The 14,117-nt window shown below is 33.7% G+C and overlaps 1 protein-coding gene and 1 long non-coding RNA gene across 2 annotated transcripts; one reads left to right on the forward strand and one right to left on the reverse strand.

Moving 5' to 3' along the window:
• Nucleotides 1–3,577: 3,577 nt before the first annotated feature.
• LOC134270539 (maternal B9.15 protein-like) lies at nucleotides 3,578–13,600 on the forward strand. The gene is made up of 4 exons (XM_062752783.1): nucleotides 3,578–4,016; nucleotides 8,624–8,750; nucleotides 10,494–10,670; nucleotides 10,821–13,600. Exons 1-4 carry the CDS (start codon nucleotides 3,706–3,708, stop codon nucleotides 11,283–11,285), a joined length of 1,080 nt encoding a protein of 359 aa, XP_062608767.1. The 5' UTR covers nucleotides 3,578–3,705; the 3' UTR covers nucleotides 11,286–13,600.
• Nucleotides 4,413–5,565, reverse strand: LOC134270502 (uncharacterized). Its single transcript, XR_009992835.1, has 3 exons — nucleotides 5,034–5,565; nucleotides 4,745–4,845; nucleotides 4,413–4,633 (listed from the first exon to the last, which is right to left on the reverse strand). It is a non-coding gene; the product is annotated as an uncharacterized LOC134270502 (long non-coding RNA).
• Nucleotides 13,601–14,117: the final 517 nt, after the last annotated feature.

Consider the following 14,117-nt stretch of genomic DNA (forward strand, 5'->3'; position numbering starts at 1 on the left):
AAACCATTATACACTGTATACATGCCACAGTAGATCTATCTAACTGTTGTTAACTTAGCTGTAGATATGTAGCGTTATGGTTTTATATATAGTAGTCTTGACCATAAGTTAACTATGTCAAGACTACCATATAAAACCGTAACGCTGCATATCCGCAGCTATTGTTAACTCACATAGAGAAAATGTATATCATCAATGGCGCCGCGTCGAAAGCAAATTAAAAGGGGGGGGGGCTAAGTGTAAGAGAAAATTTTTTAGACCACCAAAAAAACCTGACAAGCAAAAAAAAGGGGAAATGTCCATTTTTCAAACACGAAAATCCTATTTCGTAGGGGGGGGGGGGGTATAAGTTCGAACTTCAGTACCAAAATTTTTTTCCAAAAAGCACCACTTTCCCAATTTTAAACCTATACTGCAACGTGTCTGTGGAAAGTGGGGGGGGGGGGTGCTAAATCTGCACAGCAATGTTCAATGTCTATACTAAGTCTACCTTTGGGAAAAAAGTGTGTGTTGGGGGGGGGGGGGGCCCCCCAGCCCCCCCCCCCCCCCCGGTTCCGACGCCTATGTGTATTCAAATTATACTCTTCTTCAAACTGTGTCATTTACTTCAGATAAACTGCTGGGGAATTATACGTTATGGCGAGCAGTTCTTAAATGATTCCAATTTTCAACTACAATTAAGAGCATAGGCGTCAGAAGCAAATTGAAAGTGTGTGTGTGGGGGGGGGGGGGGGTAAACCAACAAAAAAGGTAAACCCTAATTTTCAATGCCTATGTAATGTATATTTAACTATTTGCAAACAAGATGTGTTTGTGAAACACTGATGCCCCCGTATAGCAACATAGAGAAGGGTAAGCTTTCTTAAATGCAGATCAAATATGTTGGTACCTAAAGTAAGGCCTTTTCACAAGAAATACAAATGTGAAATATAAAACACTAGCACCACCTGTTCAAGGGTTATGACCAAGGTTAACATTTTTAAAGGTTGGACAAACTCCGGGGTCAAGGTCAAAGGGTCAAGGTTGTTGGTTTCTAAAGAAAGGCCTTGTCTCAGAGATTACATTTGGGAAGTATGAAAGCGCTGGCCCTTACCGTTCAAAAGTTATGGCCAAGGTTAAAGGTTGTAAAAAGTAGGTCAAACTCCAAGGCCAAGGTCAAAGGATCAATGATTTTGATATCCAATAAAAGGTTTTGTTACAAGGATTACATATGTGAAATATGAAAGCTCTAGCCCCCTACTGTTCAAAAGTTATGGCCAAGGTTAAATTTTGTAAAAAGAAGGTCAAACTCCAAGGTCAAAGTCAAAGGTTCAAGGTTCTTGTTATCAAGTGAAAGGTCTTGTCACAAGGATTAAATATGTGAAGTATGAAAGCCCTAGTTCTAACTCTTCCAAAATTTTGGTCAAGTTTGTATTTTTAAAGTAGATCAAACTCCAAGGTCAAAGGGTCAAGGTTCTTGGTATCCAATAAATGAACTTTTCACAAGGACTACATATGTGAAGTATGAAAGCCCTAGCACTTACAATTCAAAAGTTATGGCCAAGGTTAAAGTTTTTTCATAAGTGCAAAAATCTCCAAGGTCAAGATCAAATGGTCAAGGCTTGTTGGTATCCAATGAAAGGTCTTGCCACAGAAAAATAAATATGTCAAGTATAAATGTCCTGGTATCTAATGTTCAAAAGAAATGGCCAAAGTAAAAGTTCAAAATTTTTGTGTAAAAGTGGGTCAAACTCCAAGGTCAAGGTCAAAAGGTCAAATTTGGTTTTACTCAGAGAAAGGTCTTGTCACAAGGAATACACATGTGAAATATGAATTTCATAGCTCCACTAAATCAAAAGTTATGGGCAAGGTTAAAGTTTTTCCTAAAAATAAGAGGTTTGGTGATCGCCGTAAACTTTTTATGGGCTTTAGTATGATGCATGGCGATGGAAAAATTTAATGCTTATATACCATTTATAAAAAGGAAATAATTACTTGTATATTTTTGTAAAATTTCCGAGGAAATGAAAGACGGGGCCTTTCATTCAAATGCTGCATGCATGACTGACGTTTTATATACTATTTGTAATGCCATTTAGGCACATTTACGCACTGAATTGACGACGGATTTTTTCCATTATTTCCCAATCATGACAAGGAGCACACGGCGGGTGTTTCCGGTCGGCAGGGGATGCTCACCCCTCCATGGCACTTGATCCCACCTCTTTTGTTTTGGAGGTTTGTGTTTGCTCTGCTCCTATTTTGCATTGTTTAATGGACTTTTGAGCTTGAATTCTGTTCGTTATCTCCATATATTTCATGTCATATTTCACAGAACAGGCCTACAGAACATTTATTTCTAATTTAGAGCCAATTAAGCCAATAAATGATTTAACAATTAGTAAATGAGATAGTTCATTGCAATATTCTTTTTCAATTAAATGGAATATAATATATAAAAGTACATGACTACTAACATGTTATCTTTAATAGATCTGTTCACAAGAGTTTCCTCATCTTCAGTATTAGGTTACCAAAAAAGTTTCTGGGAATTCACTTTTACAAAATCGATTTTCTCGAGGAATATATGGAATATTGGTAAATCTTCCCACTTCAATTTTTAACCTGTGACAGGAAAATTCTTAATTTACTTATAGAAATTTTCAGTGATGAAAACTTTTAACTACCGATGAATAAATCTCATAACCGATAAATCTGTATAACTTTGTTGAGTAGTACATCAGTTTTTTTACACAATAATCTAATGAGGCTATGTGACAAACTGACTTAAATTTATGCTTCCCATAACAAATTCTTCATCTTGATTTTCAGAATTTTTCTTCATTTCTGTATAAATGCGCATACCATCAATTCCTGCCACTCACAAAAAGGTTTTTACTATGTATGTATATCCATATATTATATATGCAGTCTTAAGTAAAGGAAATTCTTTGGACAAATTTTCAAATTTAACAAACTTTTTAATTAACAATCTGACAATATCATAATGGAGGGGGCCGATAATATTGCAAAATTTGTATACTTTTCTGTGAACAGCAAGACAATATTAACAGAATTTAAGGTGTAGTCTTTCACAAGGTGGATTTCCTATTTATTTGATATGATAATGTCTTGTTGCCAAGACCCTAGGCAGCATTAATTTGACCCCTAGACCTTACTAGGACTTTCATATTTCACAGGTGTTTGAATCCATCTGGCAAGATCTTTAATATTGGTATTTCAGTTAACTGTTTTTATCTTTAAACCTTGACCTTGGAGTTTGAGTTGATTTGAGAAACTTAAACCTTCGACTCGAGCTGCCAGGAAAATAACTCCACTCATATAGAACTGTGGATCTCTCGATGCTTCTTCTTTCTTTCTTCTATTTTTTTTTGGGGGGGATGTGTCTTTTTTTCTTAATTTTTTTTTAATGACATCATTCTTAAATTTTACACATATATTTTTTTCTATAACGTTATTTGTTTTCATTCGATGTTCATTTATCATGCTAAATACCAAGTTTGTAAAATTTCCTCGATCAGCTGACAAAAGTACGGGAAAATCCGCAAGCAATTTTATTGGACATTTCGTAGACAAATATTTTGGCCGAAAACGAGGCAGTGACTCAACTTGACGACACGATTGAACAAGAACGAGAAAAACAAGGGCAATTTCGTTAGATGCCCATGAATTCAGTGAACGTGGACCACCTGAAAGACAGTAATTATGAGAGAAGAAATTGGTGCAGCAGTTTTGTTTATTACTCGATTGATACGCCTAAGCGGTAGCGTTTCAAAAGAGAAGGTTGTAGAATTTTCCGATTCTTTGTCCGCCATTTTGAACGAAAAATTCACGAATCATTGGTATCAAGATCATCCAACAAAAGGACAAGGATACAGATGTATTAGAATAAATTCAGCAGAACCAATAGATCCAGTGTTGGAAGAAGCAGCTAGAAACTCAGGACTTCAGTATCATGACCTCCGACTTCCTTCCGAATTGACTCTGTGGGTTGACCCAAAAGATGTTTGCTGCAGGTATATTTCATCAGAAGTTTTGATAATTGACCAACATATCTTTCTTTTAATTTTACTATTTAGCAAAAGTTGTTTGTGGAAAATATATGGAACTCGACTTTTTCTTAAGTGAAAGTACTTTTTATTAAAATTTAACATTTCCTTGTCTCATAAGAACAAAGAAAAATAAATTTTGTTACTTTCAGAATAAAGATGAACTTAAACTTTCACACTAGGCCTACATATTCCTCATTTTATTCCATGAACTTCGTCTTTATGCACCTTTAGGCCATTTTTTTTTTATTAGTTGTTTTACGGATTTTTTTTTTTGGAAAATGTCCATTGGGTGGCTACAAAAAAAAAAAAAAAAAAAAAGAAGAAGAAGAAGTCTTCAATGTTCAAATTTTTTAATATGCAGCATATCAAAGCAATTGGGGAAATCAACCTCAGAACATTGCACAGAAATGTCTTTCTTGGCATTCCTCACTAAAAGAGAACGATTCTCCAAGCAGAGAGAGATATTATGTGAACAATGCTAAACTTTTCTGTGTATGTCTATGACTGGATACGGGTGTCCTCTCACTGCTATGTCCACATTGCCACAGGAAAACACACTTCAGCAAATTTTACACAACCCCCTGTAAAATAATAAAAGTTTAATCAAATTCAGATAATACCTTTTTGTAAACAGTATTAAACAGTATAAAACTAAAATTCTGTGCACAATCAATGGACACAAATAAACTTACTAGAATGATAAGTCATCCCCATAGGGTTTCACATTCCTATTACTCTCATACAAACATTTTTTGTCTTGGAACATCCTGATGAGTCAGTTCCTTTCCCAAATCTTAAATTTAAAACTTTAAGAAACATTTCTTTCACATCATTTGATAGATTCATACCTGTACAATGACAAAAAAGTCTTTTGTTTCTCTGACGCTTTAACAATTGACAACACGTCTTGCAGATTTTTAAAATACAGTCAAACATGTGCTTTTAAAAATGTCATAAATAATATATGAACTGTTAACTAACCATTAGATTTAACTGTTTAAAACTTCGCCAAACCCTCAAAGAAAAGTTATGGGTGTCGGATGGAGTGCAAGTGATGACATCAGATTCGTTGGTTTTGGCTGTAATTTCCTCAACCACCACACTCCATTCGCTGATCAGATAACATCATATGTAGAATCATCACCAGCCTGATCAGCTCATAAAAACCGTCATACATTTATACTACTGTCCTTAAAACATTTATATTCTGCCTGTTTTGAAAAACCAAAAATGTTTCACATGGCCGTCAGACTTATTTCATCTCTGACTATAAAACGCTTGCAGATTTATTTAAAAAGGTCAATAGTGGAAGCGTTTACATGATTCTGATCACAACTAAGTAAAATTCAAACAATGTACGGTCATTTCCGGATTTTTTTAATATGTTTGAAGTAAAGTTCGATCGGCGATTATAAAAAAAGGATTGAATGGAATTTTTATTTTTTTTCCAAAACTTAGAAAAATGGGGTCGGCGGATCCGTAAAACAACTAATAAAAAAAATTTGGCCTTAGTTTAAAATTACATCACTACTTTCAAACAGTGCGGTTAACACATTTCATCACATTCAGAGCACATGCATTAGGCATAGGCCAAAAATAAAATTAGCTTTGTTTGGCGTTGCCGGCCGACTCAGGTAAATTGGTGCGGTCTGAAGAAATTTTTTCAGCTGATATGGATCATAATTTTTTTTCGTTCTATATATCCGGATTTAGGTGTCTGTCCGTTTGAGTATTATAGTAAACAGGAAAGAATCATGGGTGTCCAGTCAACTCATACACAAACCGTCTCGTACACAAACCGAATCGTACACAAAAAGTCAACTCGTACACAAATCAGAAGTCAGCTCGTACACAAATCAGAAGTCAACCTGACACAATGTTTTATTTACAATAGTTAGGAATTATTTTTATAAAAATAATGTATAATCTAGAAAAAATGAAATAAGGACAAGTAGAAGTGTTAATTTTTTAGATTTTTTCAAGAATATTTTTGTGGTTTTATAACATTTGAAATCGACCCTGACTTCTCTTATGAATACATTATTGTTAAACTAACACAAGCGCGGCGGTTTCTTTGATTTGCAACAAACGCTAATTACGAAATGCTCCTAATCTGGTCCCAATGTCTTCATTTCTTTATCTTCCCCATGGTGTGAGAGAAGTGTTTATCCTGCCATAAAACTGTCTCCAGTGAAAAAAAAAAAAAAAAAGCTTTTTTTTTTTTTTGAAATTTGATAAGTTTTTTTTTTTTTTTGAAATTGTATGCAATGATATGATATACCATATTGGTATAAAAATCTTAAGATGTATTTCGATCGTATTTACTATCTACATTGAATAATGGTATACGTTATGGTGCCATAAAATTTCTAAAATTCTTACCTAAATGAAGTTATATTTATATCCACATATTACTTGCATAAAAGCCGAAGACTAATTTTAAAATGTAAAATTCACATATTATCTTGTGGTGATGTTTAAATCAAATTCAATTATATTGAATCGATCTGATTATGTTGTTTAATAAGATATTTTAATTTACAATTAAATTTACAGAATAAAAAAAAGCGTGACTTCTCATTTATGTATCAAATAAATGTATATTTAAATAACGAAAAATGTGTAGGAGTTGACGCCCAAGATTTACGTCGCAAAAAACCTTATTATAATAAAAAAAAAAAAAAAAAAAAAAAAAAAACAATCTGCGCATAAGGTATAGGTGAAATCAGCATCATAAAAAGATTAAAATGTACAAAAAAACCCCTTTGTGTACAAGTCGTCTCCTCAATTTTTTAACACTGAGAAAAACAAAACATTAAATCACATAGAGAACTATGTACAAATGACATCAGTTTGTGTACGAGTTGACTTTTGATTTGTATACAAGTTGACTTTTGATTTGTGTACGAGTTGACTTTTTGTGCAGTCTTCACGAAAACTCACTGGTCCGAAGACCGAGGCCAGTGAATTTTGATGTCGGGTCAGTGAAAATCAAAATTCAAGAAGTCCGATGGGCTTGTTGATTATAGAAATCATACACAGTCAAAATTTATTTCAACTGTCTTACCGTACTTGCGTAAATTTCATTAATAAATAAAATAAAAAGAACAAGCACGTGTTGTTGAATCGTATATATAATAACCCTATTATAACATGGATGTATTACATAACAACCGGAACTAGATAGTAATTATTAACTAGTACGTAAAATGTGCAAAGTTCCAACGAACAACTTACCAAAACGCGACAAAGGGCAAAAAATGGCGGCATTTCAAAAGTTGAAGTACGTAAACATGTATAAATTTACAGTAATGAAAATGTATTCATTTTATTTTTAAAGTAAGGGGCCAGTAAAAATCTTGGTGGGCTAGTAAATTTCGAAAGTTCACTGGTCCGACCGGCCAGTTAGTTTGAAAAGTTTTCGTGAAGACGGTTTGTGTATGACTCGGTTTGTGTACGAGTTGACTGTAAACCGAATCATGTAAACACTTGATTGATCGAACAGTTTTCATTTAAAAGCGTCTATGTGATGTTGAATATACGTATCAGAAATCCAAGCATGGCTGTCCAACGCGGTAAACTCTGTATAAGAGAAGTTGATGGCATGACTTTCCGCGGTTATGTGTGTAGTGACAAAATATACTGACAAATCAGTTATATCAGTTTGAATTAGAAATTTCAAGATACAATGTCCTGTCTGATTAGGTAGTTGAATCTAGCGGCCATGCTTGGATTCGTGCATGTGAAAACAACTTCATGCCAATTAAAAATCGGCAAATTTTTTTATCATGTATAAAAGTTTTCAACTTATAGGATTTGAAAATAAAGAACAACATCTAAATAATATGGACTGCAGTTTTTGTTTCACAATCGGAAACCCACGACGCCCGAAAACGAGAAACATTTCTGAAATTGAAAAAAAATATATTCACCCTACCTACTGACCCAAATGTATTAAGGCTGAGTCGGCAACGCCAAACCAACGATATTTTAATTGTGGCCTATGGGTATTTCCCCACGAATGTAAAAGGAAATAATTATTATTTAAATTGAAATAAATGTTATAACTTTCAAAATTGGTTCCTATATAAATCAGTACTTTATTTAAAGAAGTCTAAATTTTCAATGTTTTACTGAGCGATCTTTAAAAAAAGATCGAAGTTTGACTGCGGAGTGAAAAATTTGGACAGGGAGAGATTTTTCTGTTTGGAACGAGGCCTATATTCTGCCCTATATAGGACGGTGGAACATCCATGTCACTGCCTAGAATCCTTTAAATATTTATATTTTTGAAGACCTAATGCTGGAATCATCCCCTTAGAACCTTCATACATTATTTTAGAACAAAAATGAATCCAAATGCACTCTTTAGAACATCTGTCTAGGATGATTAAATTTGTATGTGAAATTGGCATTTAAAACATGGGAGTTATTCTTCTTTTCCTAATGATGAAAAATATTTTTTCACTTTTTTAGGTTCGAAATGGTCATAATAGCGTCTTGATCTATACATTTATCTGTATTGATGTTCAAATACAAAGTAATGTGTATTTTGTGTATGTTTGTTTAAGGTTTGGAGAAAGCAGGGGCTCTTTTTGTACATTGGCAACTACCAAAGATGGCAACTTGGAGAATATGGCACACTCTATAAACATTGAAGAATTGTTAAGACAGGAGACAGAGAGACACAACCAGCAGGTAAACTAGTTTCTCCTTGAGGAAATGGATCTGAAATTATTTTTTTTAAACAGAGTTCTTGTTATTCTAAAATGCATTGTACAGGTTTTAAAAAGCTATCAGAAGTTGAATCCCCCTCTCCCATACAAAGTCTGAATCTAGAGAAAAGTGTGAATCCAAATTTTTTAAATTAAAATATGATAGCAAATATATTTAGAATCACAGGAGAGGGGGGTGTCTTACACAAGTTGTTTTTATACGCCCGTCTTAAGACGGGACGTATTATGTTATAGGCTTCGTGTCCGTCCGTCTGTCCGTCTGTCTGTTAGCTTTTTCGTTTCCGGCTCATAACTTTAATACTACTAGGCCTAGGATTACCAAACTTTGTCATCTGATGCATCTTGGGTAGAAGGTGTGTCGCGCACAAAAAGTAGGTCGCTCTGACCTTTAATTAAGAAGTTATAGCCAAATATGGAAAAATCCTTTCCGGCCCATAACTAGAAAACCATAAGACATACAATCATCAAACTTGGCCAGTTTATGCATCTTAGGTAGAAGGTGTGTCGCGACCTATTTCAAGGTCACTGTGACCTTTAATTTAAGTGAATTTTTAAAAAAAAATGTGTCTTTTTACTATTCATTTACACATCCCAAATAATGTAAGAGTATTGCACTGTTCTTATTAAAAAAGTGTTAAATCAAGAAAATACTTATTTTTTTTAAGCATATACTTGACAGCAATCTAAAACAAATATAATGTATGTTAGAGAAATCCCATGTCTCCCATGAGTGTAATTATCAAGCACTGGTCAAGAAGAATTTTGATAACAGAAAATTGCATGTCAAATTAGAGAGAAATTAATGGGTTTTGAGTGTGAGGAGCTATTGACAGAGCATTGGCGTTATCTATATCCCTTGAGAATTGGGCAAATTGGGTAAGCCTGGCTGTTTGATTAAAAATAGCTCTTGTTGACTAGCTTAAGTTTTGAAATGAATTTGATGAAAAGTAATTAAAACTAATTTGATATTGCATAATAGACTAATCTGATATTATGTAATATTATTAATTTAAAAACTAATTTTTTTGGGGTGGGGTTGAATCAGCATGTCCATATGAATTACATACTAAAACCTGTCGGACATTAAATCTCAACCAAAAAAAAAAAAAATCTGAGAGTATTTTATATGTTTTTAAAAACATATTATAGTGCAGACCCATTCATCTCTTGGTAGTAATGAGTAGACAAGCATCCAGTTAAAGATTAATTAATGAGTTCGATGTAGGAAGGCTAGCTGTCTCAGTCGCTCTGATTAAGCAGCCCTTTGGGGATTAGACAGAAGAACTGCTGGTCAGTTTATCACATATGTCATTTGATGGCCAGCCTTTTCTTTCAAAATTAATTTGATATAGATTAAGTTGTTGAGACTAATTTGATGATGGGCATTTGACAAGGTCTTACACAACCAGCACAGAAATCTATCAGTGATGTAATATTTATTATAATTGATGCCTACATCACAGGGGATGGATAAATGACAAATCATCGAAATCTTAGAATCAAGGTTGATGTGATTTTCTTGCACCTAAACTGTTCAAGAAAATTGTAATTTTTTGACGGGCGTATCATGCTGTGGCGCGGCACTTTATTGACAATTGCAAAGTGATAAGTTTTAACAATGTCTGATTTTCAGATTTGTCTTAATCTTGAATTCCACCATCAAGTTGTCAATTTTAATCAGTGTTGTCTTCTTTCATAATTTCAGGTTAATATTGTGACTACAAGAACTAACATGAATGTCTCTCATGCCAAGTTTACCAAGGGTATTCATAATGCCAACTATTATTCCAAGTTCCAGAACAACTTTTACAACAACCAACAATTCCAGAACACCCATAATCGTTTCCGTCCCCAAAACAAAAACAACAAAAAACAGGCACAGGTAAACGCAGAACAATTTCTGGTGGAAAAATTTTCCTAAGGATGTTGTTGTGATGAAAAATAAGCATTTTTTGTAAATATTTGTAAATTTCACATATGATACTGTTGATTGTAATTTGAAGTTCTTAAGGGATTGGTGTAATTTTGACAGCATGAAGAGCAGGTGAATGGCGTGAGAGTCTCCCCCGACCACGTGAATGAGGTCAGACAACAATTTATGGACCAAGTCAACAGCATTGTCAAGGAGGGAGAGAAAGTGTGTGAGCCCAAACCTATGTCTCCCAACCCAACAAGCTCATCCTCATCTAAACACGCAAAGACTGATACCTCCAGCAAGACCTCCCACACTAATGCTACCAAATCTACCACAAAGTCGAATGAGAACGAGACGGCCAAGACCAACACTGGTGGATTAAAGGCAACCAATGACAACACGAAACCAAGCTCTGATAAGTCAAGTGTGGAGGACGTCAAATCTAACAAACCATCTCAGGCCAAGGGCAGGTACCAACCGGACCAGAATACCTCAGTCAAACCAGGCAGTTATAACGGGGGCAAGGGTACTCACTGGCTCAATCGCACACACTCAAAATTTAATTCTCAGAAGGTGTATTAGATAAATGATTTGATTGGATGTGATGCAGGAGATATTTTTTGGTTAAAATAAATGGATAAAATGTGATTGTAGTGATGTGAACTGGCTAAGAACAGATTTTTCAGTATGTTCAGATTTGTAAGGTGGTTTTTTTTTTTAACTTGAACAAGAGATGTGATAGATAATCTAGTCTAGTGCTTCATTTTATTTCACTGCTGGTAAAACATCTTGTGCTCATTTGTAATGCCAGTTTTTAAATTATTTTTGTCTTGCCAAAGTAACCACTTGGTCATCAGGTTATGTACATATAGAACACACCAACTCCATTTCTGCTCACACATTCAGTCAGTGGTCATGAGAATTGTTAAATCTTTAAATGTTTATTGATATTTATCATGAAGAGTATTGTATATGAGAGCTCTATATATTTATGTGTGGTCTATATTGCCAGAGCAGACACTGCCATTAGATACAGAGTTGTAAGAATGGCTGCCAGTTTTTTTTTGTAGTTAAACCATTGATATCATGATTTCATTTTTCAACATCTCAATTTGTCATAGCCAGCATTTGTAGCAGGTTGTATAGTCACAGGACATACATGAGTGCATGTATACATAATTTATATCTTATATTTATACAAGGTTAATTTCATCAGATGAAATGGCAGCAAATATTCCACCTGATATATTTACTAAGAAGTCTCAGCTCCATGTAATGTAAATCGTTAGAGAACAGGGTATGAGTGTCCATCATTGATCTGTCAGCATTAATGAGCTCTCGACAGGAAAAATTTGTATATATATAGACTTTCCTTCCATTATTGATTTAATATTTGTTTATTAATCATTTCAAAATGGTATTTTCAAAGTATATTGTAATTCACTTTCAAGAAAGTGCATTGTTTATATGCTAACTTAGGAGAAAATTTATTGTTTTACTCGGGGAATTTTTTTTTTTCATTTCACAGAGTGCTATGGATAGTTGGAAGAGGTGTACATTTACATTAATTTATTCCAGTATTATATCTATGAAAAAGGGTAATGTTTGAAATTGATTGGGGTGTACTATGATAACAAATACAAATCAGTTAGATAATGATCAAAGATACATTTCCAATTGAATATATTACTGACTATCCCGAGTTATCTGTGGTATCTCTGATTACTGCTTTAATGTTTGGTAACCTTTGTGTTGTGTACTTTTGCTGTTTTGAATTGTCACCCAGTGTCCTTCTCCCCTATGTTATCTAACAGTACTGAAGAAATGAAGTGCCTTACAAAGTCTTAAAAGCATTACAATACACTGGGTGAATTAAAGAGTGGAACAGTCTACTTTATGACTACTAAAGTTTAATTCTTGCACAGTTGTTTTACTTGTACTATGAGAAATATTAATTTAATGCATAACAATTTTTCTTTTTCAAAGAATGCAATGATACAGAATTCAATAAACTAAGAATGCAGATTTTGCATATTTTAATTAAGATGAATGCATGCATTAAGCTTTAGTGACTTGTCTTAAAGTGTTTTCTTTGAATTTTTTTGTATTCCAACATTTTAGTATATGGTATTTTCTACCTTATTTCTCCTTGCATATCTGCCTTTACATTAGAAGTGCTTCCCTAAATTCCATCATTTAAACCTCATAATATAATGGTTTTCATCAATTTGTGTATTTTTTCCCTATAGGATTTTAATGTCTATGTTCAAACATTGGTAAAGCCATGCCCTGAAAGATCTACTGTATCAGGAAATCATGTCACAAAATCTGATATATAAACAAGTCCTCATTATAACATTTTATGAACTGCATATGTAGTGTTCTGTTTGATCTCTTTTGATTTTTGCTAATCATGTGCAATATGCATACCCAGGTCATCTTCCAAACATTGACCAATCATATGATGCAGACAAAATATGCATTTTTTTTTTTTTGTAACCCCTTAGTTTTCATTCCATTTGATAGCATGTTTCTAGAAATCCCTTGGACTCTTTCAGTGGCATTATTTACTTAGTATGTAGCCTAGTTTATATGTACCGTTATTTTGTGGTAAATCTCATTAGGAAACCAGTCTCTATACCTGCCTTGCACATAAAATCAAATGTTATTGTATTCAAGAATTATTTTCCTTTCATAGCATTTTTGTTTTCTGATTTATAATAGTCAGATCATTATTTTCATGTATGAAATTAAATATTCATTTTATTCAGCACATGAATAGATGCAAAAAACACAAAAGCCTCAAGTTTAAAGATCTAAAATGTTATACTTCAGTGATGTTACCGGTTACTTTCTAAGAGATCTGGTTTAATAAATTTTTATTTAATGTACAAAAATGTTTGTTATGGTTTATGGAGTATTCTTTTATTAAGCATACGTGTATGTCTGAAGAAACTCAACTAGCTAGGATATAAACACGCATTGCTGCATACATGAACAAGATTTGAATGCTCTTATTTAGACTTGTAGACTTCCTCCTAGGTTGTCCTGAGGAGGAAGCCTTTATAGCTTGTCGAAAGGTTCTTGAAGAATGTCAAGATGCAAACATACTAGATGCAATATTAAATCCAGTAGTTCCATTCACCTTCCCAATTGTGCCTTGCAGAAAAACTTGATGTTCAAACAATCACAAAAACTAAAGTACATGTAAATATGTCAAGTGCGTTCCAGACAAAGTACACTGCTTTGATTACAAATTAAAATAAACTAGAAAACTGACCAGTCAGCAAGGGCCCCGCCATGGGGTAGAATTAGAAGGGTGCAGCTTACGGAATGATTAAAAAATGTATGATGAATAAGCAACAGCAACTGTATTCTTAAATTTTCAAGATAATTCCTGAATATTCAAAAACC

The sequence above is a fragment of the Saccostrea cucullata genome, unplaced genomic scaffold, assembly GCF_032062105.1.
Source record: "Saccostrea cucullata isolate Sc308-1 unplaced genomic scaffold, CSIRO_AGI_Scuc_v1 ctg281, whole genome shotgun sequence".
Taxonomy (NCBI): Eukaryota; Metazoa; Mollusca; class Bivalvia; order Ostreida; family Ostreidae; genus Saccostrea; species Saccostrea cuccullata.